The 23,964-nt window shown below is 40.7% G+C and overlaps 1 protein-coding gene across 1 annotated transcript in view; it reads right to left on the bottom strand.

Annotated features, from left to right (window-relative positions):
- Morc1 (MORC family CW-type zinc finger 1) overlaps positions 1-23,964 on the bottom strand; it is a 175,977-nt gene that overhangs the window by 17,417 nt on the left and 134,596 nt on the right. The window contains exons 20-21 of the mRNA XM_028755604.1: positions 16,765-16,869; positions 319-388 (exon numbers count right to left, since the gene is read on the bottom strand). Of these exons, the coding sequence (XP_028611437.1) occupies positions 319-388; positions 16,765-16,869 (175 nt within the window). The remainder of the gene's footprint in view (positions 1-318; positions 389-16,764; positions 16,870-23,964) is intronic.

Consider the following 23,964-nt stretch of genomic DNA (forward strand, 5'->3'; position numbering starts at 1 on the left):
CCTTCCATCCTTTCTCCTTCTTCTAGAACAGTGGATCTCAACCTTCCTAATATTGAGACCGTTTAATACAGTTCCTCATATGGTAATGCCAACCATAAAATGATTCCGTTGCTGCTTCCTAACTGTAATGTTGCTACTGTTATGAGTCATACTGTAAGTATCTGATACGTAAGATATCTGATATACAACTCTGAAGGGGTCTCGACCTATAGGTTGAGAACTGCTGTTCTAGAACAAGCTTATTCAAGTCTAAATTGCTGTCTGGGCAAGCAAAAACTGAAAACAGCATCAACTCTAGAGCCCTCTACTTCATTTTACCTGTCTTTTTGAGGGGCACCTCATCTTTTTCTTGCTTCAGTGAGGCCTTGGTGCTGCTTTTATCCCAAACCTGAAAAACAAGTTCTACATTTAAAACTGCAAACACACAGGACATAGGACAGAGTAGAGCAGAGGCTTGAAAAGCATCGTTCACATCCCAGATGGGAGACCATGAGGATATCAGCATCAATGTATGATCAGGTTTTTGAGGCAGTGAACGGTCACTGGAGACAGCCACTGGTGGGCCCCTGCAGGACGACCACCTTTGCAACAGCACACTCACTCGCTATAGACTTTTTAAAAGACCTATTTATTTCTAGAATGGATCTTACATATGGCTGTAATAGTATCTGCAGCAAGTGAGTCAAGCATTCGATTCACTGGGAAGAAGTGTGTAGTTTGGGTGAGAGGTTCATCACACAGCTAAGACAAAGCAAGGGCGCAGCATCAGGGCAAGAAAATTGATGGAGGTTGCTTGCTGGGGTGAGGCACCCCTTTAATTCTAGTATTCCAGAGGCAGAGGCAGGCAGATCTCTACGAAGGAGATATGTGAAGTAGGGGTGAGGAATAGCATTCCTTACATTTGTAAACCTCACCTATCATCACACAGGGAATTCTCAGGATCCCATTTACAGGGCTCGGTGAAAACTAGTTTACATTTCCAGAAGACAGTTCCATAGATGAGATGACAGGCATCGGGAATAGGAAGGGACACAGGGAAGGGGGAGGGGCGTGGGGAAGGGAAGAGGGCATGAGGAAAGTCGAGATGAATATGAATGTGATCTTCAAGGGAACAAAACCCTGAGTATGATGCCTTTAAATATGTTGTAAATTTTAATCAAGGTAGAAAAATAAGTAGTTAAAAAAATTAACGGACTTAAAAGATTGGGAAAGAAGGCAAAGTTCTGCCCTGTCTTTTGTTCTGGAGACTCTATCCCTCATCCCATGCACACACTAAGACACCAGCTGTGAGGCATGGGGGAGGCAGCTTGTTCTTCATCCTGAGAGTTTCCTTAGCCTTCCTCGTCCATACACACCTGCTAACCAAACATGGCCAGAAGAAGAGGATGTCAAACTGTCTTTTCCCCTCTACTAGGAAACAAGGGCAAATTTCTGCACAACACTTTAGAAACCGCACTGTCTGGAAGCAGGTTAATAGGCACATCTGTAGCCTAGCAACTGAGTAACTATAGCTGTCCATCTTTGCCCTTTGCTATTCCATTCAAACAAAAAGAAGAGCCTCCCAGGCAGGGGAAACTGTTGCTTTTCAGCTACTAGGGTACATTTAAAATATTTTCACACTTACATTGTAACTATCTGAATTCTCCAGGAAAAGAAATGAAAATGCACATTTCTGAGTTTCCTTTTGTGAAAATCTTGAAAGTGACTTTCAAGTGTTTGCCTTCCTTTATTTCTGACATCACGTAAAATTAACATTTTTCTCTACTGTATAAAGAAAAGCTACATGATACTAAGCTTCACTATGCTTGGACTGAACAGCTTGGAGCAGGTTATAAGTAGCATATTTTCCACAGCAGTTAGGAGTGACTGTAAGACAATCTTAGGACAACTTTGCATGCCTTTGGATATCAGCACTTTATTCTAATGTGTGATGAACCTGGTCATGTGTATCAATTTTGCTTGGTAATTTGGCTTATGATGAAATAAGACAATACCTTGTCCCGAGGAAGCATCCAATCTGAACAAAACTGGCACTACTCCTAGTAAGAACACTTCTCGGTAGTGCTCATTTTTTTCTAGCATAATAGTTTTACTGATTATTCGGGAATTTCATATCATGCACCCCAATCTCACTCAGTTTCCAGGCCTCCCAGGTCCACACCAATCCTTATAACCTCCCTACACTAAAAGAAGGAGGAGGAGAAGGAGGAGGAGGAGGAGGAGGAAGAAGAAGGAGGAGAAGAAGAGAAGGAGGAGGAAGAGGAAGAAGAAGAAGGAGAAGAAGAAGAGGAGGAGGAGGAAGAAGAAGAAGGAGAAGAAGAAGAAGGAGAAGGAGAAGGAGAAGGAGAAGAAGAAGAGGAGGAGGAGGAGGAGGAAGGAGAAGAAGAAGAAGAAGAGGAGGAGGAGGAGGAGGAGGAAGAGGAGGGGAGGAGGAGGAGCAGGAGGAACAGGAGCAGGAGGAGGGAGGAGGAGGAGGAGGAGGAGGGAGAAGGAGAAGGAGAAGGAGAAGGAGAAGGAGAAGGAGAAGGAGGAGAAGAAGAAAAACTCTACAAGTCCAATTTGTGTTGTCCATATACTCATTGGACCATGGGCAAACTCCCAGTAAAACAAAACAGCCCTTAAAACAAAACAAACAAAACAAAACAAAACAAAAACCCAAGTCTTTCCTCACATCCTCCCCTGCCTGCCAGAAGCTCTGAATTGTGGAGAGCCATACTTCAATGTCCTTATCACAATTTTTAAGAGTTGTTTTTAATAGTTTCCTTGCTAGGCTGTTACTTTGGCGGGGGGGGGGGTTGTAGAATGAGGATAGGGGTTGTCACAGAAGCCTCCTACATCCCTCTTTCTCAACTGTGAGTCTGCAGTCATTGATATCACAGCAAAAGTAGCTTCCTTGCTCTTTATAGTCAATAGAAGCATAGATCACAGACTTCCACGTGGTCTCTACCATCATTACATGCCATGGACCTCAGCAGGATCTCTGGTGGCAGTAAAAATCACAGACAGCAACATGGCTGTCTGCTGCAACATGAGTCATGGACACCAGCATAACCCCCAGTGGCAGCACAGGCCTCGGGGCAAACAGTGTTATGGACACCAATTTGCACCCCAGTGTCAGCATGGCCCACAAACATCAACATGGCTTCAGCTGGTGGTGTGGACAGTGGCCTTTGGTGGTAACACAGGCCATAGACATGAACAGGAACCCCAGCTGCAGCAGGACATTGACTTGGCCCTCAGTGGCAGTATGGACCACAGACATTCACATGGCCTTTGGTGGCTACACAAGCCACTCATAGCAACATGACCCCCAGTGGCAGCATGGCCCACGAAGGACTTCATCAGTTAATGTTCTTAACACAGACTCATAAAGTTATTTTTTTTAATTCTGTTATTCATTCTATTGTGAGGGCAGTATTGTTGCAGCTGTCTCCGCTAGAAAGTCATACAACCTCAGATACCTATTTTATTTATTCCTTTGTTTGTTTGGTTTGGTTTCTTGAGACAACATTTCACTGTGTCACTTGCTCTGTATAGATCAGGTTATCCTTGAATTCATACATCCACCTCTGCCTCTTTAGTGACAGGACTAAATGTATATGCCACTATGCCTGGTTTATTTTCCTTATTTAGATTTAAAGTGTGGGAAAAAAATTAAAACTCACTACCTACACTACTTTTCTCTAAGTAATATTGTAGACATCTGTTTCAGTAAGACATTACCTTCTCTCACAATATAGCTGTGTTTAGAGGGTTCGAAGTTGTTCAGGGTGACACAAGAAATCTGTCTTTTCAACGTTTCCTTATCTTCTTTAGTAGCTGGACTACGGTTTGCACTCTGCAGTTTGGGAATATCTGCTCCGAGTTTTACTTAAATAATAAGACAGATAACATCTCCCAAATGGTAAATGAGATTACAGTTCAATCTTAGCATGATTGAAGCCTCAGCTTCAATCTTGTCTGCAACAAGAAAGGTGAGACTTAATGGATCAGCAAAATTCTGTAGCTAGCCTGTGGTTGGAATAAATACATTCTAAAGAGACATGTGTGACTCTTCATTGGCTATACTACTATAGAAAGGCTGGACCCTAAGAAAGTAGAATATCCCTGACAAAACCACACACAGAAGAGAAAGTAACAACAGCCCCTTCCCAAGATCCAAAATAGCATATAAAAGGAAGAAGGGTGGCAGTATTAGGGCTTACTCAAGGCCCATTAAGGGAAAACTACTTTTCCTTTCCACAGGAATAGAATCTGAATTCTATCACTCCTATCTGGGATGGCAACTTGATGCTCCAATGTACTCAGTAGTGGTACCATTCGTTACCTACTGCTGACCCTTCCCATATTACAGTTATTTACCGTCTTTACTGATAAGCTTGACTATTCTCTTGAGCTCCAAGGAAAACAGGACAAAACCAAATAACAACAGCAACAACAAAACCCTAACATGTAATCTTTCTTATTCTATTTTTTCTATGGATCTAAATCCCAAGCCTGTCTATGCTGACACTTTATTTTTGTCCATACTTTGAAGATTTCTGTTCCTCCACAAAACACTGTACAAACTCTACTTCCAAGTCTAATTGTTTTGTTTTCTTTCAAACTAAGTGGTCCTCCAGTTTCTTTCTGAGTCCTATTTCCAAATTCCCACATCATCAAGACTAAGAACCCCCAAAGAAACTATGAATCCCCTGTAATATATTTACATATTATAATACTGAACTGTAAGACATTACATATAACACAATATATTATGTCTCAGCAACTATTCTGATGCAAAAAATTAGAACATCTCAACACTGACACATGTCTGTACACTTATCATGTAATTTGCTTTCCCTGTGAAGCCTCCAATTGCAAAAGTGGCCAGTCATAGTTTCAATGATGAACCAGCCTGCCTCCATCTTAGGCTTGAAAGCCATATTATAGTAAAGACAAACTAGATTCATCCCTGTTTATGATTAAACTTCTGTTTCTCAAGGATTAGTCTATACCCCACTTATAACCTTGACTACAAATAGTTCTGTACTGTGTGTTCCAGGAAACGGCAACCATGTTTTTGTTTCAAAATCAAGCCCTACCATTGTTTCAGAAGGCTGCTGTAACTACTTTATTATGGTCACTTTGTAATCATGTCTTTGTTTCAGGAGGTTGTTATGACTAACTTATTACGCTTATGTTCTGCTCCTGTAACCCCACCTATTTTGCCCACCAATATCTGCCTTTAAAAAAAACCTTATCCCTGAGTATAACAACCTTGCCTTCCTCACATTAAGGAGTGATCTCTCAAACCCTGCCTTAGCGGGAGGCAGCCCATGTACATGAATAAAAAAGCTTACCTTAATTAATGGTTTACTTTAATTAATTTGGCTGTGCTGATTTGGGTTGGTGATCTTTCTCTTTGAATCTTTGGAATTAACACTGCAGGTACAGGTTCTGAACGCAACTGAGATTTTATGTTTCTCGATTTAACAGTAACAACCCTTATACAATAGAACCCCAAGAGATATAGCTAGTCATCAAATGGCAGCCACTCCAAATGGTTCAAAACATCATGAAACTGCTTTAAAGAACCCACGAGCAAACAGAGAGAAGCAATGTCTGAGGTATACTGACCAAAGAGAAACTTACAAAGGGCTAGACTTTCTTGAGACTTCAAAAAAAAAAAAAAAAGTTCTAAAGTTTGTGTTTGGTTCTGCTTCAACAAGTAGAGGTAAAAACAGCAAAAAGGGAAGAATAGGAAAATGTCCATGGAGAATAAAGACTCCAGCAGCTGCTAGGAATGGCCATCTTTCCTGTATACTTGGGGTCAACTTGCTGTAGGCATTTTCCTTCCTAGGTTTGACTACCTGTCCTTTTCAGTAAGTCACCTAAAAAAGCCAAATTAGGCTAACGGTCCTGGTGCATGCCTTTAAAACCAGCATTCCACCTGAGGGACAGGGAGGAGCATCTGGATGAATCCAAGGCCAGCCTGGTCTAAGGCTACGTAGTGAAAACCTGTCTCAAAAACAAAAATGGACAGCAAAAAGAGAGGAAGCAGGAGAAAGGGATCAAAAGACCAAATTAATAGTAAAAAGTAAAACAAACAAACAAAGAAAAAAACGGAAAAAGGGAGAAGATTCATTTAATGTAGCCACATTATGACATTATGAAGGGGAAACAAGGAGATCTGGTCACATCCCAAGCCTACCTCTGGGATCCTGACATAAGGGTAGGCTTTAAAACAGGAAGCATGAAATAGTATAACTAAACCCTCCAGCAAGGCACAGTACCCTGCCTCCTGCTGTCTCAGCCCTGAGTCTTTCCTTCAAGGTTATCTGACAAAGAATTTTAAATCTTTCTCCAAGAGCTGAGCTCTCCCAGGAGATTTACCCTGGGCTTTAGCCATTTCCTCTCTTAGCAGGAGATTTCTAGGGAAATTCAAATTTCCGGGAGTCCATTCTTTCTGATGGTCTAGAGGGAAGCAAGAGTCTCTTCAGAATGTATTTTTTCCTGCTTGCTCACTTTGTAAAGTCTCTATGTCGGAAGACCAATAAGCCCAGACTATGTTGGAGAGGACAAGGGGAACTGGCTGTGCAGCACCTGATCTAAATGTTACTAGAAAACTTGGCGACTGGGCGACATTTTTAGTTTTCTTTCCTTCTCTCCCTTTATGCCTTTGCCCCCACTGGGTGCACATTACTGTCAAGGACTTAAGAAAGATATCGATAAGTAAATGCCCTTCTTTCAATTCAACAGACTGTTTTTCCTCTTCATGGTTAGTGTTTTGTTATATGTCCCCTTCACATGTTCGTTTTTCTATTAAGTTGAGTTTGAACTGCTACCAAGCCCCAATGTGGTATGAAGAAAACCTAACAGATAAGAGTAACATAAGACCTTGCATAAGCTGACCACCTGATTAAAGTTCTCTGCCCCTTTCCTTCCATCTCTCCTTTGCAGCCACCTCCTCCCTTCCCCCTTCCCCCTGCCAATATGTCAGTGACCCTCTGATCTCAGAGGCCTCTGGGTCTCTCTGTCTGGTGACTTGTTTTTCTTCTGTATCCACAAGCTCTCAGGTCACAGACTTCTCTCCTCCCAGATTCTCATTCTATTCCCTTCATTATTTTCCTGGTCCTGCTTCTGTACCCCACTCCACAGCCCTGGCAGGTTAGAATTAACATTTCTTTTCCCATCCACAGAGTGGTCAGTTCAGCAGTTTCTTTACTGAGCCCTCCCTCATAGCACAGAATCTCCCCTTTATAAGAACAAGGAGTGAGCACTGCCATAACAACCTTTTCTCTGCCAGATCCCAATATCTAGGGCAATAGTTAACAACATACAAAATCTTGAAATGACATGTGTGCTGTTTGATAATGGTGGTAGGAACTGTGCAAAATGAAGTCCAGGAATTAGAAACCACAAAGGAAAGCTGCGGTTTACAGTATTTTCTTACCTGTTTTGTTTTGCTTTTGCAGAATTTACATTATCAGATATGTTCTATTTTTATATTTTTGTTCAATTAATATTTATTATTAGAGTGTTGGAAGACAAAGAGAGGAATAAGTAGATGTTTTAAGAACTCCACAGATGCCAGCTCAGCTCAGTTCAACCAGGAATTCCCTAGAAAAATCATAGAAAGTCCTGCTTGGTAACTTTGTCCATGTGTGAGTGCATGTGTGTACATGTGTGTGCATGTGAGTGCATGTGTATATGTGTGTGTATGTATACATATATGCATACACACACACACACACACACACACATATATATGGAGAGAGAGAGAAGAGAGAGGGGTTCTACTTGCAATGTCTCCTTGCTTTTCACCTTTCTTAAAATTTGTACCCATTTTAAAAGACAAATTAAAGTCTTGCTCCTTAAAGTCTTTTGCATTTCTCTAGCACACAGTCATTCTTCCTTCTTCTCAACAGTGACTATGAATATATACTAATGCTACTGTCCTTAGTAGCCAAGCAACTATGACTTGGAGAACACTAGAACATGCAGCAGCCTTGATTCTTTATTACTGTTAGTATTACTTATAATTACTCATATGCTTTCAATTCCTGCCATGACACTTCAAAGTAAAATTCATAATTTGGTTGAGTTCCCACAAAACAAATCTACCAAAAACAAATAAACACACACCCTGAGAATTGTATTAACAAACAAAGGAAACATTTCCATTTAGCAAAGCTATAGATCAACTAAAAACTGCCATCAAACATCTACTTCATGGGTACAAAGGGTCGCAGCAGAAGCTTGCTGGGCCACGAACACCTGATTCATCCATGACTGACATTTCTCCATTTAGCCTTTCCGGTTTTCAGGTCCAGGACTCTCAGCTTCTGGGGTCACAGCCTGCCCTTGCTCCATCCCATAGTCTCCCTAATGAACTTTGCTTTCTCTGCTTCCTTCTTCTAGACTACACAATACAGATTGAATCTGCCTCCTTCCAAATTACCAAAGGTGGCTGTAAGAGATGTGTTTCATTTTACATAGAATTATTTTCATTTCATCACAATCAATTATCCCATGCATCCCTGTAGCAACCATGGCAGTAGGTATAATTCTACTTTATTTACAAAATAAAAACCACAGCAGGTCAAAACGTGATAAAACTGGCAAGCAGTATGTAGGTTTGAATTTGAAACTGCAGCTTCTCTTAAGCTACAGCCGGGCTTCTTCCCATAATACAATGCTCCTGATGGGATATGAGTGTGGATGCCTGTTACTTTTCCCTTTCCTTTAGAGATAATGTTATGTACTTAATCTTTTTATTGACCTTCACAATCTCTGCACAATAAAGCTTGCTAAATTTGCCTCTGTGATTTCACTCATGTTAGTTGGAAGTTCACTCACAGGTCCCTAATATTTAAATTCAGTCTAAGTCACCCATGAAAAGCTCCTTTGCAAGGCTCACATATTCATCTTGTGGCTGTCTATGCAGTCTGCCAGTCGGCTGATGGATGACTCAGGACAGGTTGAGCATAGATAATTTTTCTCAAAGCCCTTGGGCATCACTGGACTATATCTTAAGACAGAATTCCCCGGAAATGTTTTGGTAGCGTTAGAAACAGTCCTCGTACTTTCTTGGTTCACAATACGGCATCTAGGAAGGCTGATTAAGAAATGGTCCTCTTTGGAAATGAAAGCAACTTCAATATTCTGAAACCCTGTCACTGGAGAATTCTGTGTATGTTACAGTGACACCAATGAAGTTTCTTATGAAAACTTCTTAGGATGCAGAACAAGGAATAGGGTGAATACATGAGAGGTGGGCTCTTTTCTATTCTTTTTTCTTTATATGATTTGGGGTTAGTCACCCTTTTATGATCCTTGCCATATAACACTGATGCCCAAAAATTTAGCTGCAGTTGTTTCCGGTTGTCCTTTGGGTTAGATTTTAACCACCATAAACAAAGTCTAGTTGACAACTCAGCAGCTCACCAAGTGTCCCTCAGTTTTTATATGGAAGCTCTGTCACTGGTCCTAGGCATTCAGATGTTCCTGGGGCTTTCTCAGGCAGCCGCAAGTGGCCTCTCTGAAAGTAAGAGCAAACCAGGTGTCTTTGAGGCTTAGTTTGGCTCTGACACAGACAGATGACTACATTCACTCATTCCTTTATTCACCGATCTTTCCTGGGCCCCAAACTGTGTTGAACTCTGCTCTGAACACTGGTGCTTACATCTCTCCCAAACATCTAAGACTCCACTGACTCGTAAAAATATTTCTGCCAGAATGACTTAGCCATCAAGCTTTTGAAGACAGAATTCTGTTGACAGAACTCTTAAGTTTGGAATGCTTGAGACAGAAGACAGGTCAGAATATCAAGCATTCATCAAAAAGGAGGGCAGAGCATGTTGCTTTGAACACAGATGATAAATCCATATGCCAGTCTGTTCTCAAGACCTGATCCACGGAAAGGTATCTACAGAGGACAGCAAGTTAAAGTCGGTCTGATCAAAAAGATAAGAGACTGGAAGAGAGTGCTTGGCATCAAGGGTATTTGTTGCCCTTTCAGAAGCCTGGAATTCAGTTTACAGCAGTCAAATGCCAGCTTACAACCACCTATGACTGTAGTGCCAGGGCATCTGATGCTCCTTCTGACGTCTTACTCCTGCATATATAAGGTGCACTATATAACACGAAGGCATGTGCACATATAATAAATAAGTACATAGATAATAAACAAATATAAAAAATAATATCAGCACAATTCATGTTGGCCGTGAAGACTACTGATATAGGACAATACTTTTTTTAAGCTTGTATAGTATCTCATTATTTTAAATCTAAACCATCCATGTGTAACCATGGTATAAAGATATTTGCACATGTTTTTAGCAAACTATATCTGCATCATACATTTACACTAGCTACTGAAGAATACTCGAGATGAAGACAGAAATGAGAAAAGAATAACCATTCATCCCAATTAGAATCATAAAATTTCTTCATTAATCTGGAATGTTTAGGCCAGAAAGGTGAATACACATGCATATTTCAAAGTTTGTGCTTCTGTCCTTCTCATTTGAGGATCAGAAAATTATTCTCACACAAATTCTCAAACTTGAAGTTTTTTCAAACTGAGCGTTCTTTACACTTATCATTTGCCTTTGCAACCATCTGTTGGGATGACAACCCGATTACACCACTGGCTGTAAGCAAAGAGCCTCTAGGGAGGTTAGACTTAAAAGAACTCGTAACTCTTTGATAGGCTGTTTGCTATTCTCTTCCCATTGCTCCTTTTTATGTTGCTTCTGTTATGCATGATGAAGTAATAGCTACTCAGACTCAAAATACCTCACTTTTGAGTGCAGTGGCAGGGCATGGGAGACTGATACAACCAGGTCAGGTCCAGTCCCAGTTCTTGGGGATGGAACCCAAGTCCCAAATTTTTGGCTGGAGTCTGGAGTCAAATTGCCAGTTTATCACACAGCAATGTGCAGGAGTTTTTACTTGAATATAGACAAGTCCTTGGCAGGGATGTAACACTATGAGCAGTAACAGGAAATACAATAATGTTTACCCAGACTTTGGTACTATTGACAAAAGTTGGCATACTTGGATACAATAAAATAGCTTTTGCTTCTTTCCCAACTGGGAAAATCAAAACTTTACACATAAGTTTAGAAATGTTTGAGACAGAAAACAGGTCAGAATATCAAGTATTCATCGATGGATGTGAGGAAATAAGGAAATAATGGATTTTCTAAAGGTAAAGGTAAGAGAACACTAAGTCATGGGAAAAGTTAGTGCTAAGTGTATAGCCACAATGACATTCAAAAAACAAAACAAAAAAGAAACAAAAAACAAACAAACAAACAAACAAACAAAAAAAAACCTCTCTCCTCCCTAAGACCTGACAGAAGAGACTGCCCAGATAAGATGACTCATACAGGACACCAGGCTGACTAGAGAAAGAGATGAGTACTGAAAGAAAAAAGAAGTATGCATTCAGGTTAGATGTAGGGAGGACAAAGAGAAAGACAGGCTTAAGAAAATTTATATTAATATGAGCCAGGACTCAACGCTGGATTGAGCTTTTTTTTTTAAGAGCTATTTTTATGTATGTGTATATAGGCTGTGTGTGTGTGTGTGTGTGTGTGTGTGTGCGCGCGCGCGCGCACGCACATATCTGGCTTATGTCCATCCATGGAGGTCAGATCCCCTGGAGTTGTGGAGAACTCACAATGGACATCGGTGCTGGGATTGAATTTGCATCTTCTGCAGGAACAACAAGTCCTCTTGACCATTGAGTCATCTCTCTAGAACCCCGTGGGTTGGTCATTAAAAGTTTTTAATTGGGATATAAGTACTGTTCTTACCTATGGGAACAAGACCAAAGTTCAATGCAAGTATGGAATGTGGAATGGCACTTCATGGTAATTAGCATTTCCATATCCTAAAATATTCTGGGTTGCTAACCTCTGAAGTCTTCTGCAGTTATTTTCAAGTATAGTATGAATAATTGTTGTGGACTGTAGCTCTCTTCTGCATTATATAACCTAAGACCATGCCTCCTTTGAGAAATGTGTTTTAGCAGCCATTATCTGCCCCTTTTCTCTCCTGCTACCCTTCCTACTGACATCTATGCAATCACCTTTTTCAGCCTCCAGAAACAAGTAGAGAGATATATGGTTTGTCTTTGAAGCCTGGCATGTTCCATATAATTTAGTGTCCTCCAGCTCTATGCATGTTGCTACCAATGGCAGGATTTCACATGTGTGCGTGTGTGTACACACACCAGTTTTTAGATGGTTTGGCTCTTAAAAATCAATTCAAGATTCTGGCATGTAGATACCCATCTATACAACTTTGGAAGTCATTCAGCCCCAAATTCTTAATATGAATCAGTATACAACATAGGTATTTCTTGGAATCCTCATGTCTGAATACAGAAGGTTGGTTTGTCTCAGCTGATCCAAAAGGAAGAGGCTGCTTTGATAACTGCTGAGTTACTACAGAGAGAGAAAGAAGTCACAATGATCCCTTAAAGGAGCAGGATCATGGTTGGACAGCTGAGGTTCAGAGTGAGGACCTCCAGCAGTGTGGCCTTGGGATATCTTTTCTTCTCCTCATCTGTGAAGTGGGAATGAAAATACTATTCCTCAGACCATCAAGAAGACCAGATGAAGTGACTCAGGGGTAGAACCTCCCCGAGATTTCATCCTGGCCACACAGAAAAGAGAACTGATTTCAGTAAAACACTCAGACACACCCACATTCCTTGCCTCCCACCCCCAAAAACACACCAAAATGTGAAAACAATTCAGGTTTACAGGAACAGAAATGATAAATTTGGATCACACTAGTTTCCCTAAACTGCCAAGATGATGCCTGGGCTAATCGAATTGTGGAGAATAACAAAAGAAGTTTGCTGAAGTTCAAATGAAGAGTCCAACACCAACTGGACTGGAAGACTAACTAGCACATTTGAAAGTGGATTATGATGTCTTTTGGAAACCTCTTCATTATTTCAGGGCAGTTTTTTCAATGTCTAGAAAGTGTTTCAAGCTCAGTAATTTCTCAGTTGGAAACTTCTGCACCTCTGAAAGATATGCAAGGTCCAAACAAGAACATCATGTCAACTAACGTTTATTGCATGGACTCAGAAAATGAATGGCCTACACTGGCTGAAAGACCAAGCATAAATTAAAAATTCTGTGGCAGTGACAACAGTCTACACAGCTCAAAGCAACTACACACACAAAGCAAATCAGCCCAAGACCTACAGAGTAAAGTGGGGGAGTGTTATAAGTGACACAGAGAATGAGGAAAGGAGGACACTGAAAATACTCTCCAGGGCAGGGCCTATGCCCAACAGCAGACAACACAAAGAAACTCAACCACATCTCTGGAAGTTCTTTGTTTCATAATGTTGTGCCTACACTTTTTTTTTTAAACCTTACAGATCCTTTGTGTACATATCATGAATTTTATGTTTTTAAGGAATTCCTGAGTATGCAAATGTGTGTCTCTGCTCTGTATGTGTTCTCGTGGTCCTACCCATCCCACCCCCACTCCCTTGGGTATTGCCTCTGTTAGTTTGTTTAGTTCTATTCCAATTTGGTTTTCTTTTATCTTATTTTTATTTTATTTTTATTCTTATATGCCCCTTTTTTTCTAACTAGAGACAGAAAGGATGTGGCTCTAGATGAAAGAGGAGGTAGGAAGAAACTGAAAGGAGTTGGGAAAGAGAAAACTATAATCAGAACATATCGTGTATGGAAAGATCTATTTTCAATAAAAAGAAACAGACCTCAGGGAGAGAAAAAGGAAGACATTAGGCTAATAAATGAAACTGTTAGGACACTGAGCCCCAACAGTGAGGTCATGTGTGAGGACACATGATCACGTGACTGAATCCTAAGCAACAGTGAAGTTGAATTACAATGTGCAGGGCAATTGGTGCTATCATCATTTCACTTGAGCTTGGAAAACTGTCAATTCAAGAGTCAGTGAGGTACCCAGAGTCAGAAGGGAGGAAAAGTAAGTACCCTACTGTGAAAATGAATCTTGTCTAAAGGCAAGTGGGTAAACATTATTAACACAGTCGAAGAAAAATATGATAATCAGAATGAAATTGTTCCCTAGACAGCATGAAACCAGTACAGTAGAACACAGCCAGGCATAAGGTAAAGGCTTCCTATGGTTGGCTGAACACACCATACATCTCATCTATTATCCTTGGGAATAAGGCCCTAGGTTCCACAGTCAATTAAGTTCACTAAAATAATAAATAGTAGCATGGTAGGTGAAGGGTGTCTTGCGTTGTAGCTAATTTTTCTTCCTTAAATAACAACCTCTTGTACCACTGTTAGCACTGGCTGCTATCCTGCCTCATGTCCAACATGCGGAGCATCCAAATAAAACACACATAAACACACGAGTGCACAAACACACCCATCCACTGCACCACATGTGCATGCTCTCACATACAGACAGTAATTAAAAGATAACTGTTTAAGACCATAGGGCTTAAAAATCTTCAATTTTTAAAAAAGAAAGTACAGATAAGTGTTCATAGGTAACTATGTCCTAGTTGAATTATTCCTGCTTCAGCCAAACAGAAATTAAAGTGCATCTCATAATGTGCATTTATGCAAACTAGTTGTAGGAGTTTGAAGATGAATGCCCTGATAAGATCACAGGGTCACAAATAAATCACCCACCACACCTACAAAAATTCATCAGAACTTATGAAATACACCACACAAAGGCACAGATAGGTAGTTTCCGAATAAGCACTTACTCAAAGCTTGTGCAAGGTTTAGAAACGATGACGATGTAAGAGCTCCATGAGAAGCAGATGAAGAAGCTGATGTCTCTGCAAAATAAGTGGTGGCCCTAACAGTCCCAGGTGCAGCTGTGTCAAACGGCACATCACAGAGGTCTTGTGGTTAAACACTGATCGTGGTGCTCCTTCCTTCTCAGCTCCTCGTTACAGTCTGACCTCTATTCTAACTTTGAAAATGCTTTCATGTTTACTTGCTAGATTTTGGTTCCTTTTCGTTGATATTAAGGGTATTTTTTTCTGCTCCCAAACATAAATTATCCCTTTTCAACTAACTTTCTTTCTCTCTCTTTCTCTCTTTCTCTCTCTCTTTCTTCCTTCTTTCCTTTCTTCCCTTTCTTCTTTCTTTTCTGATGGCTTCTTAAAATGACAGCAATGTGCTTTTTGTGAGGTCTTGAAGTAGCAGGACTAGACATAAACATGGAAGAGACAAGACTAGCCACAAAGTCTTGACTAGGGGGTGGGAAATGAGCATGTGGGACTTGATGGAGCTCTGTTTGAAATTTTCCATATTTATTTTTTTTCTAAATAAATCCCTATATAGTCCTATAGTAGGTTGCTCTAATGTTGCTTGTATTCTAATGCTAAATACTGGTTCTTAAGACATGGTTGCCCCCATGGGCAGATCCTCACATTCACCAAGTGATGCTCTGTGAACCTTGCTCCCCAATTTAACTGGTCAATAAAAAGCTAGATCCTGTGATTGGGCAGTGGAGGGAAAAAGGTGGGACTTGAGGATCAAGTGAGGGGGTTGCAAGTACGGGAAGGGAAGAGAAGAAAGAAGATGAATGTGGAGGAGGCTGCCATGAGAGGAGATGGACTGTGAGCTCATGACCAGGAGATACAGCAAGTAACGAGAGACTTTATCTATAGCTGGAGAATATATTAGAACTGTGTGCAACCTGCACAATCTAGGCTTACAGTTAGTAAATACAGTACCTGGCTTGGATATCTTTTATATAGGCTGGCTAGGTTTATAAATTCATTTTAAATAGTCCTGTTATATGCCTTGTATCAATTATGTTCCTCCAAAGGGAAGTAAAGTCAGAAGAAATATGTCACCCATTGGACCATTTACATTTTAAACCATTCATAAATAAAAAAGAATGCTATATAACATATGGACAATGGTTTTAACAGGACTTCACAAAGGAAGACATAGCCAGTCTTTGAATCAGCCAATGACTGGCCAGTCAATGACACAGCTAGTCCTTGAATCAATCCTGAACACCAAAGCATTGTCACACTTAGCTTCGTAAACTCAAAATGATTCCATAGCTACCAAGATACATAGCTGTTTGATAACAACCACCAGTTAGAATGAAGATACATTATCTAGTGGAATGAGTGGAAAACGTTCCAATGTTTCCTGAATTGATTTCTCCAAAGGGCTTTTGGAGAATTTAAGTCAATTCAAAATTATACTTCAGGGACTGATGTTATAATGTAGCGGTCCCTACTACCACAAAAGGGTTAGACAGACAGACAATAAATAAATAATAAAGACCAGAACATCAAAAGAAGAATTACATTTCTGACAATAGCCCATATTTTAAATTGCACATGATTTGGATTGGGACATGGGGTTCTGATATGTTCTTCAAATTATATGAACATTTTTCATACATTTACATATATCTCAGCCTGAAAAAAAGGAGCCATAGGTCAGAGTTTACTTATCGTCTCTCAAAAAAAAAAAAAAAAAAAGACAAAATAACAAGTAGATGGGGGGTTTAGCTTAGTGGTAGAGCACTTTCCTAGCAAGTGGGAGGCCCTGGGTTCGGTCCTCAGCTCTAGGGGGAAAAAAGATGATATACTTATCATCTCTCTGGTTCATGCAGATAACAGTTAGTGTCTCTGTGGTATGCTCCTTCATCTTCAAGCTATGGAAGTATATATTTCACTTACCCAAATTTAATAGACCCTTTAATTTTATGGATGTGAAACAGTCTTAAGGTACCATTCATCAATGGAGTTTGTCTTACCACAGTTACAGTTGGATCTCTGCTACTAGCTTCAACTTCAGTGGATGCCTTACATTCCTGCACAAGGTTTTCACTCTGCCTCCTTTGTATTTCCCATGATGAAACCTAAAATAGTAACAAAATTAAGCAAGTGTTAGAACCAATCGATGGTAAACACTAAGGCACTTTCACTATGTCATGGAGACTCTATTAACTGCATGACTTGCTGGGTATGGGAACACACACCTATAATCTCAGTACTCAGCAGGCTGAGACAGGAGGATCAAGGGTCAATAAATACATGTAAAGATCAACTAAGAACACATAACATATACATAGATAGAGAGAGAGAGAGAGAGAGAGAGAGAGAGAGAGAGAGAGAACAATTACCTTAGTGTTAAATTTTTATAAAAAATTAAATGATCTCCTGATTTATCTACTTCACTTTTTCGTTTCCATGAGTATAATATCTTCCAAAACCAAATAACTTAGTTTTCAAGAACTGACATACATCCTGCATTCATTTCCTGTCTCCATCTGTGAATCGATACCAATCTGGCTTCTGGCCTCTTCCCTCCACTATAACAGCAGCATCTTTCTGATATCATTTCTACTGCTGCTAAGCTTGGACAACCCAAAGAATGTTCCTCAGACCTATGAAATTTATCTCCCTTGCTCAGCTCCCTTTGAATCCCCTTATTTCCCACTGAGCTTTAACGATAAAACACATCCCTAATTTCTCTCCTCATAGGACTAGCCAGTCCTTCCCAGACTGTGTGGTTGCCTTCCCAGCCTCAACTCTCTGCCTTCTTTTCACATGACCCTTTACCCTCACTCACACTCAGAGGTGTCAGCACTTCATAAGCTCATGTGTCCTGTGTAGACCTCAACTCTAAATCCAGGGTTATATATATGAATCTGGACTCTTCTCCTTGGAAGTCTGACATTTTAAGCCGAACTCCTGTTCCTCTCCACAGGCCGATTGTTCTCTTAAACACTCAATTTCAGTGAATGTCATCACTGTGGAGCCATGTTCAGAAGTTCAAAACTCAGTTGCCATTCTTGCTCTTAATATGTCACCAATATGTGATCACCTCCACCACTCTCATTCAAGACCACACCCCAGGGATTTCTCCTCTAGAGCAGCCTCTGAACTGCCTGCATCACACAGATTCCTGTTAAGCATAATCACTGAGCAGAATCCATACATCAGTTATCAGTCCTAGAGAGGTACCCTTTGCATCTTGGTATTGATATTGGTACACAGTGTAGGAAACCACTGGATAGAATACTGCTTTCGTTGTAAAAAGAAGATATAAAGCACAACCTTCAGTGTTGTGCATCCCTCCCGCATGGGAGTTTGTGCCTCCAGTAGCCAATGCAGGAGAACTGTCTAACTGCGCATTCTTTTGTTTGGCAGAGGATCCCACATCTCCCAGAAGAGGTCGGTGGAGTAGTGGAGTTAATCAGATGTTTTGTGACATGTGATATGTGTATACACAAAACAAAACAGAGCAAGCACCTACCACGAGGGAAATGAACCCTGCATCTGTCTATGGGCCTAAGGGGTTTTATATCTTGATTAAGGAATTGTCCCTGGCCCATGGACCATTTTTATGTGGCTAAAGAGACTACACAGTCCAAGACTTCTCTAATCAACTCTCTACTAAATGTTTCTCTACACTATGCCAGACCAATCCTTTAGAAGAAAAATCTGGTCACACAACTCTTCCATGTAAAACCTCTAGTGGAGTCTCACTGCCTTTAGGATAAGGCAACCTCTCCTCAAGGCCTCCAGGACGTGCCGTGGTTATGATTCCTGTACAAGTTATACTCCTGCACTTTGCCATCCCTCCATGTTACCACTTTAAATAATCTGTATTCATCGGGTCAAATGTTTTGCCTCCTCTCTTGTTATCGACTTAACTGAATGTAATCTTTAAGAATGGAGGGACACTTATACAATGGAGTATTACTCAGCTATTAAAAACAATGAATTCGAGAGGTTCCTAGGTAAATGGATGGAACTAGAAATTGTCATCCTGAGTGAGGTAAGCCAATCACAAAAGAACACACATGGTATTCACTCACTGATTATTGGATATTAGCCCAGAACCTTGAAATGCCCAAGATGCAACTCACAGGCCAAATGAAGCTCATAAAGAAGGAAGACCAAGTGAGGGTGATTCCGTCCTTCTTAGAAGGAACAACAAAATACTCAAGGGAGCAAATATGGAGACAAAGTGAGGGACAGAAACTGAAGGAGGGGCCGTCTGAAGACCACTCCACCTGAATATCTATCCCATGTGCAGTCACCAAAGGTAGATGCTGATGTGGAAGACAGGAAGTGCATGCTGATAAGGGCCTGATATGGATGTCTCCTCAGAGGTCTTCAAGAGTCTGACATATTCAGAGGCAGATGCTCACAACTAGCCATTGAACTGATCATGGGGTTCTCAATGGAGGAGTTAGAGTGAGGACTGAAGGAGCTGAAAGGGTTTGTGGCACCATGAGGAGAGCAACAATACCAACCAACCACAGCTCCCAGGGTCTAAACCACCAGCCTGGGAGCACTTAGGGAGGGATCCAGGGCTTTAGCTGAATATGTAAGAGTGGAGGGCCCTGCTAGGCATAGGTGGAAGAAGAGAACCTTGACCTCATGAAGGCTGGACGCCCCAGGGGGTAGGAATTTTGAGGGTGGGGAGGTGGGAGTGGGGGGGGGGTAGATAGAGGTTACATCCACAGAGAAGAAGGAGGAGGGGTGAGGGGATAGGGGGTTCCTGGGTGGGTGGGGGATGGGGTAAGGGGACAACATATGAAATGTAAATAAAACATCCAAGAAAAAAAAGAAAAAAAAAGAAAAAAAAAGAATGGAGGGACACACAACCCGAAAGACATCTCTGTTTTATTTTTATTTAAATTCCCCATTTGAAGTACTGTTACTCTTGTGTTACAAACTGCTGCTACAACAGAGGCTGCAAAGGCTGAGAAGTTAGGAGCTCTTACGCTCATGTCCAGGACTAGAATCTGGTTCCCAGCATCCATATGGAGTGGCTCACAATTGCCCATTACACGGGATATTTGACAGCCTCTGTGGGTACCCACCCACATACATCTACACAGACAAGTACACATATACATGAATGGAAATAAAAATAAACTAAAAAATGCACAAACAACATGCTAGGCAGATCAGCATCTAAATCTATGTCCTACTACTCTGGAGGCTGAAGAGGGAGAGAAACCTGGGGAACAGAGTAAAATTCTCTCAAAACAATAAAGCCAGCAGTCTCAACTAACTCAGGCCTCTGAGATCTCTCTGAGCTGCCAACAAGGCAGCTGATATGAGGCCCTTGACACATACACAGCAGAGAACTTCCTGGTAGAGCTTCAGTGAGAGAAGATGCACCTGACTTTCAAGACCATCCTCTTGAAGACGGGATGAGGGGGCGGTTGGAGGAGGTTATGTGATGGGGAGCAGTTTCAGGGGTGACCAAAAGTGGAATGAAGACTGGACTGTAAAAAAAGCATTAGAGAATTAAAAAAAGAAAAAACAATAGAAGAAAAATAGGTAACAAATTTGAAAAAGAGCAAAGAGGTGCATAAGAAGGGTTAGAGAGGAGAAACTGAAGGAAGTAAAGGTAATTGTAATTTTAAAAAATTTAAAAAAATTAAATAAAAGAAGTTTAGACTTCCGGTCTGGGCTTGAGCATAGAGTAGATCCCAGGCAGCAGCTCTGTACCCAATGTCACAAAACCCAGAGGAAGAGGGCCTCCCAGGAGCTTTAACTCAGGCAGTATCTCAGTGTCTTCATGACTCTCTGAGTGTGGAAGGAGTGGCTGCTGGTGCTTCTGCCCTGATTTTACAAGAACTCTGAAAAATTGGCTTTAAAAACAAAAGAGGAGGAATGGTACCCCCGCCAGAAGAAGTCCCCCTGAAATACTCTCCATCATGTCTTATTCACTTTTAACTCTCTAAAACTGAAAGTTCATGCCAAATCTGCTGCTGACCGCCTCCGGCATCACCGAGGCCAATAAAAACTATGCCACAGCTATGGGGAAGGACCCTCTTACTCTTAAAGGGAATGACCCAGACCCAGTTCCCTTATGGGGTCAAGGATTGATATGCCTGTTTGATACCACAGAAGGCACAGCTAAATGGCTACCAAAAAGATTAATGAAATAAATAGATACCCCCACAAAGCCAGGCCCAACCATAAATAAGATGAATAGCAATTGACATCCAGGGAAGAGAAATCTACCTGAGAATTCCCTTCTTTTTCCTTTCCCGGTAAAAATGAATCACCCATGATGTCTGCTGTTAGAAGTTCCAAGCCAGATACTGGCCTCCGAACTTATACTACTCAGACCTTCAATGGGCCATTGACAAGGACATCAAACAGCTAGAGACTGACATCACTAATCTGAAAAAATCCCTCATTTCACTGTCTGAAGAGGCCTCCAAAAATCGTAAAGGACTTTATTGGACTTGATTTACTCTTTTACAATAGAAAAGGCTGTGTACAGCTCTTGACTGTGTACAGCCCTTAAAGAAGAATGTTGCCTTTACATAGACAAGACAGGGATGGTTAAAGAGAGCATGAAAAAGGTCAGAGAAGGCCCTGAGAAAAGTCAGAGAGAGAAAGAGAAAGATGAGTGCTGGTACAAGAATTGGTTTTCAGCCTCTCCATGGTTGTCAACCCTACTTCCTCCCATCTTGGGACCATTAATTGGGTTATTTTTGCTTATTTCTTCTGGTCCCTGGGCCTTAAATAGGCTGACTAACTTTGTGAAACAACAGATAAATAATTTGGTAGCAAAACCTATTCAGATACATTATCATAAGTTAGCTATGGAGGACCATGAGACTCAAGATGAAGTTGTTACTCTATCCAGGGTGTTCCCAAAACCCATCTCCAGCCAACCTAAAAGAGGGGACTTCCACCCCTACACCAAGCAGAGAGGGGCCACCCAGAACCCCCTCTGACTGGTGATCTGAATTCTTGCTTAGGCTGCGAGGCTAAGCACTGCAAGGGAATATAAATAAAAGTTAAAAATATCTCTCTGGGTTTCCTGAGGGACAAGCCTGACTGCATAGGGGTTGATGTCAAAAGTATCCCCTCTCCAGGAAAAAGACATTGGGATTGGTATGGCCCTCATGCCTCACTGGACAATGACAGGGGGACTGGAGCCATTACAAGGTCCCTTTCAATTACTAAAGGTCAGGCCTCGATCCCCGCCTTTGCAAGATTAGAATTGCCACAGCCCTTCTATACTTAGAGAAGGGGGAGATGTCAGGGGAAGCCCTCCTTATACACTGAAGGCCTAAAATCAGCCATAGGCCTGTCATACATGTATACTAACACAAAGTCTTGGGTCTCTGTGGAAAAACATTGAAACAGATGGCTATAAGCTATTGCAAACAGACAGCATTTGTGGAAATTTATCAGCCTGAGAAGCCATAGACCTTGTAAATAGGTAGCCTTGGCAGATAATACCAACTTAGATAAGGACAAGTGAATCACAGGCAGAGTCATAGCGACCTGTCTCCTGAACCTTTACCCAGCTGATACCCTGTTCTGAAAGATATCTGTATTCCCCCTGAACACCCACGCTCCAGTGTCATCCCCTTCCCCATGTCCTTCCTTTTTGTGTCTATAACCCCTGTGTGAATAAGTAAAAATTATGATTTGAAATAAATAAATAAATAAATAAATAAATAAGTAAATAGAAGTTTATAGATGTTAAAAAAACAAAAACCTAAGCAGCTGCCATAGTCATGGTTTACATCTGCTGTGAAAATATTAAGATGTTCTTTAGTAAGTTTGATGAGGGAGGAGCCATATGTATACATATGCTGAAAAGTCCACAATATGATTATACAGAATAGATGCACACACACACACACACACACACACACACACACACACACACACACAGTTTGAAAAGCTTCAGAACTGTTTGTGTATATAAAGCAGTATGTAAATAAGTTCACTTCATGTTAGCTTTACCTACATGTACATGTTCATATGTGTATATATGAATATATAGTATATGTATATATATGTATATATGTGTGTATATATATATATATAATATATATATATATATCCACATATACATATACATGTGCATACATAGTTTACTAAGTTAACCCCTATATTTTAGATCAAAATACAAAATATGTGGTTTTAACACCTAGACACACGCTAAATTTTTGATCTATTCTACTGTGTTTTTAAAGCATATATCTTCTATACATATATAAATAAACCAACAAATCCACAATCTTGAAACTTCAGAGCTGATGAGTTTTTCTCAAATTCCAGAATAAAGGAGATATGACTACAACATTTTTATTTTATAAACACACAGTGCTTCAAAACAACAAGTGTTAAAATCACCTATAAAGCAATATGGACTTATACATTCAAATGTGGCAGGTAACTCAAAGAACCTTAAGATTCTCTTGATGATGAACAGACAGACATCATGGGGCTCACACAATCTCAAGAGGCTGAGGGTGAAAATTCTCAAAATAAAGGGAAATAGGTTTCAAGTATTTTGAAAATGGCACCAAAATACAATGAGAAAAATGCTTTTCAGAATTAAATACTAAAGACAAGCAAGATGAGCCCATATATTTTTCAATGATACCTCAAATAATGTGTGTGGGGGAGGAGGGAAGGCTTCTATGAAGTAGCTGTTCAAAATAATTCCTGATGAAAGAACCACACCAGAAGTACCTTTTCTCCCATCATACCAAGTGAGATAAGAGCTCAGTAGATACTTGATGTTCGAAGTTTCTTCATACGGCTTTAGAGCTTAGGATAAATCCTTTGACTGTTTTCCTTGGTGGTCCATATCTACCTTTCACTGGTGAATGTTTGTTTTAGTTAGGGTTTCCATTGCTGTGAAGAGATACCATGACTAAGGCAACTCTTACAAAGAAAAACATCTAACTGGGGCTCACTTACATGCTCAGAAGTTCAGTCTATTATCATCAAGATGAGAAGCATGGCAGCTTCCACGTAGGCACAGTACTAGAGATGCTGAGAGTTCACCTTCGTCCAAAGGCAGCCAGGAGTAGACTGGTTGCCGCTTGGCTAGAAGGAGGGTCTCAAAGTCCACCTCAACAATGACACATTTCTTCTATAATAAGGCCACACCTCCCAATAGTGCCACTCCCTGGGGAGGATATTCAAACCACCACAATGTTATT

Source organism: Grammomys surdaster, unplaced genomic scaffold, assembly GCF_004785775.1.
Source record: "Grammomys surdaster isolate TR1022 unplaced genomic scaffold, NIH_TR_1.0 126066, whole genome shotgun sequence".
In the NCBI taxonomy this organism is placed as follows: domain Eukaryota; kingdom Metazoa; phylum Chordata; class Mammalia; order Rodentia; family Muridae; genus Grammomys; species Grammomys surdaster.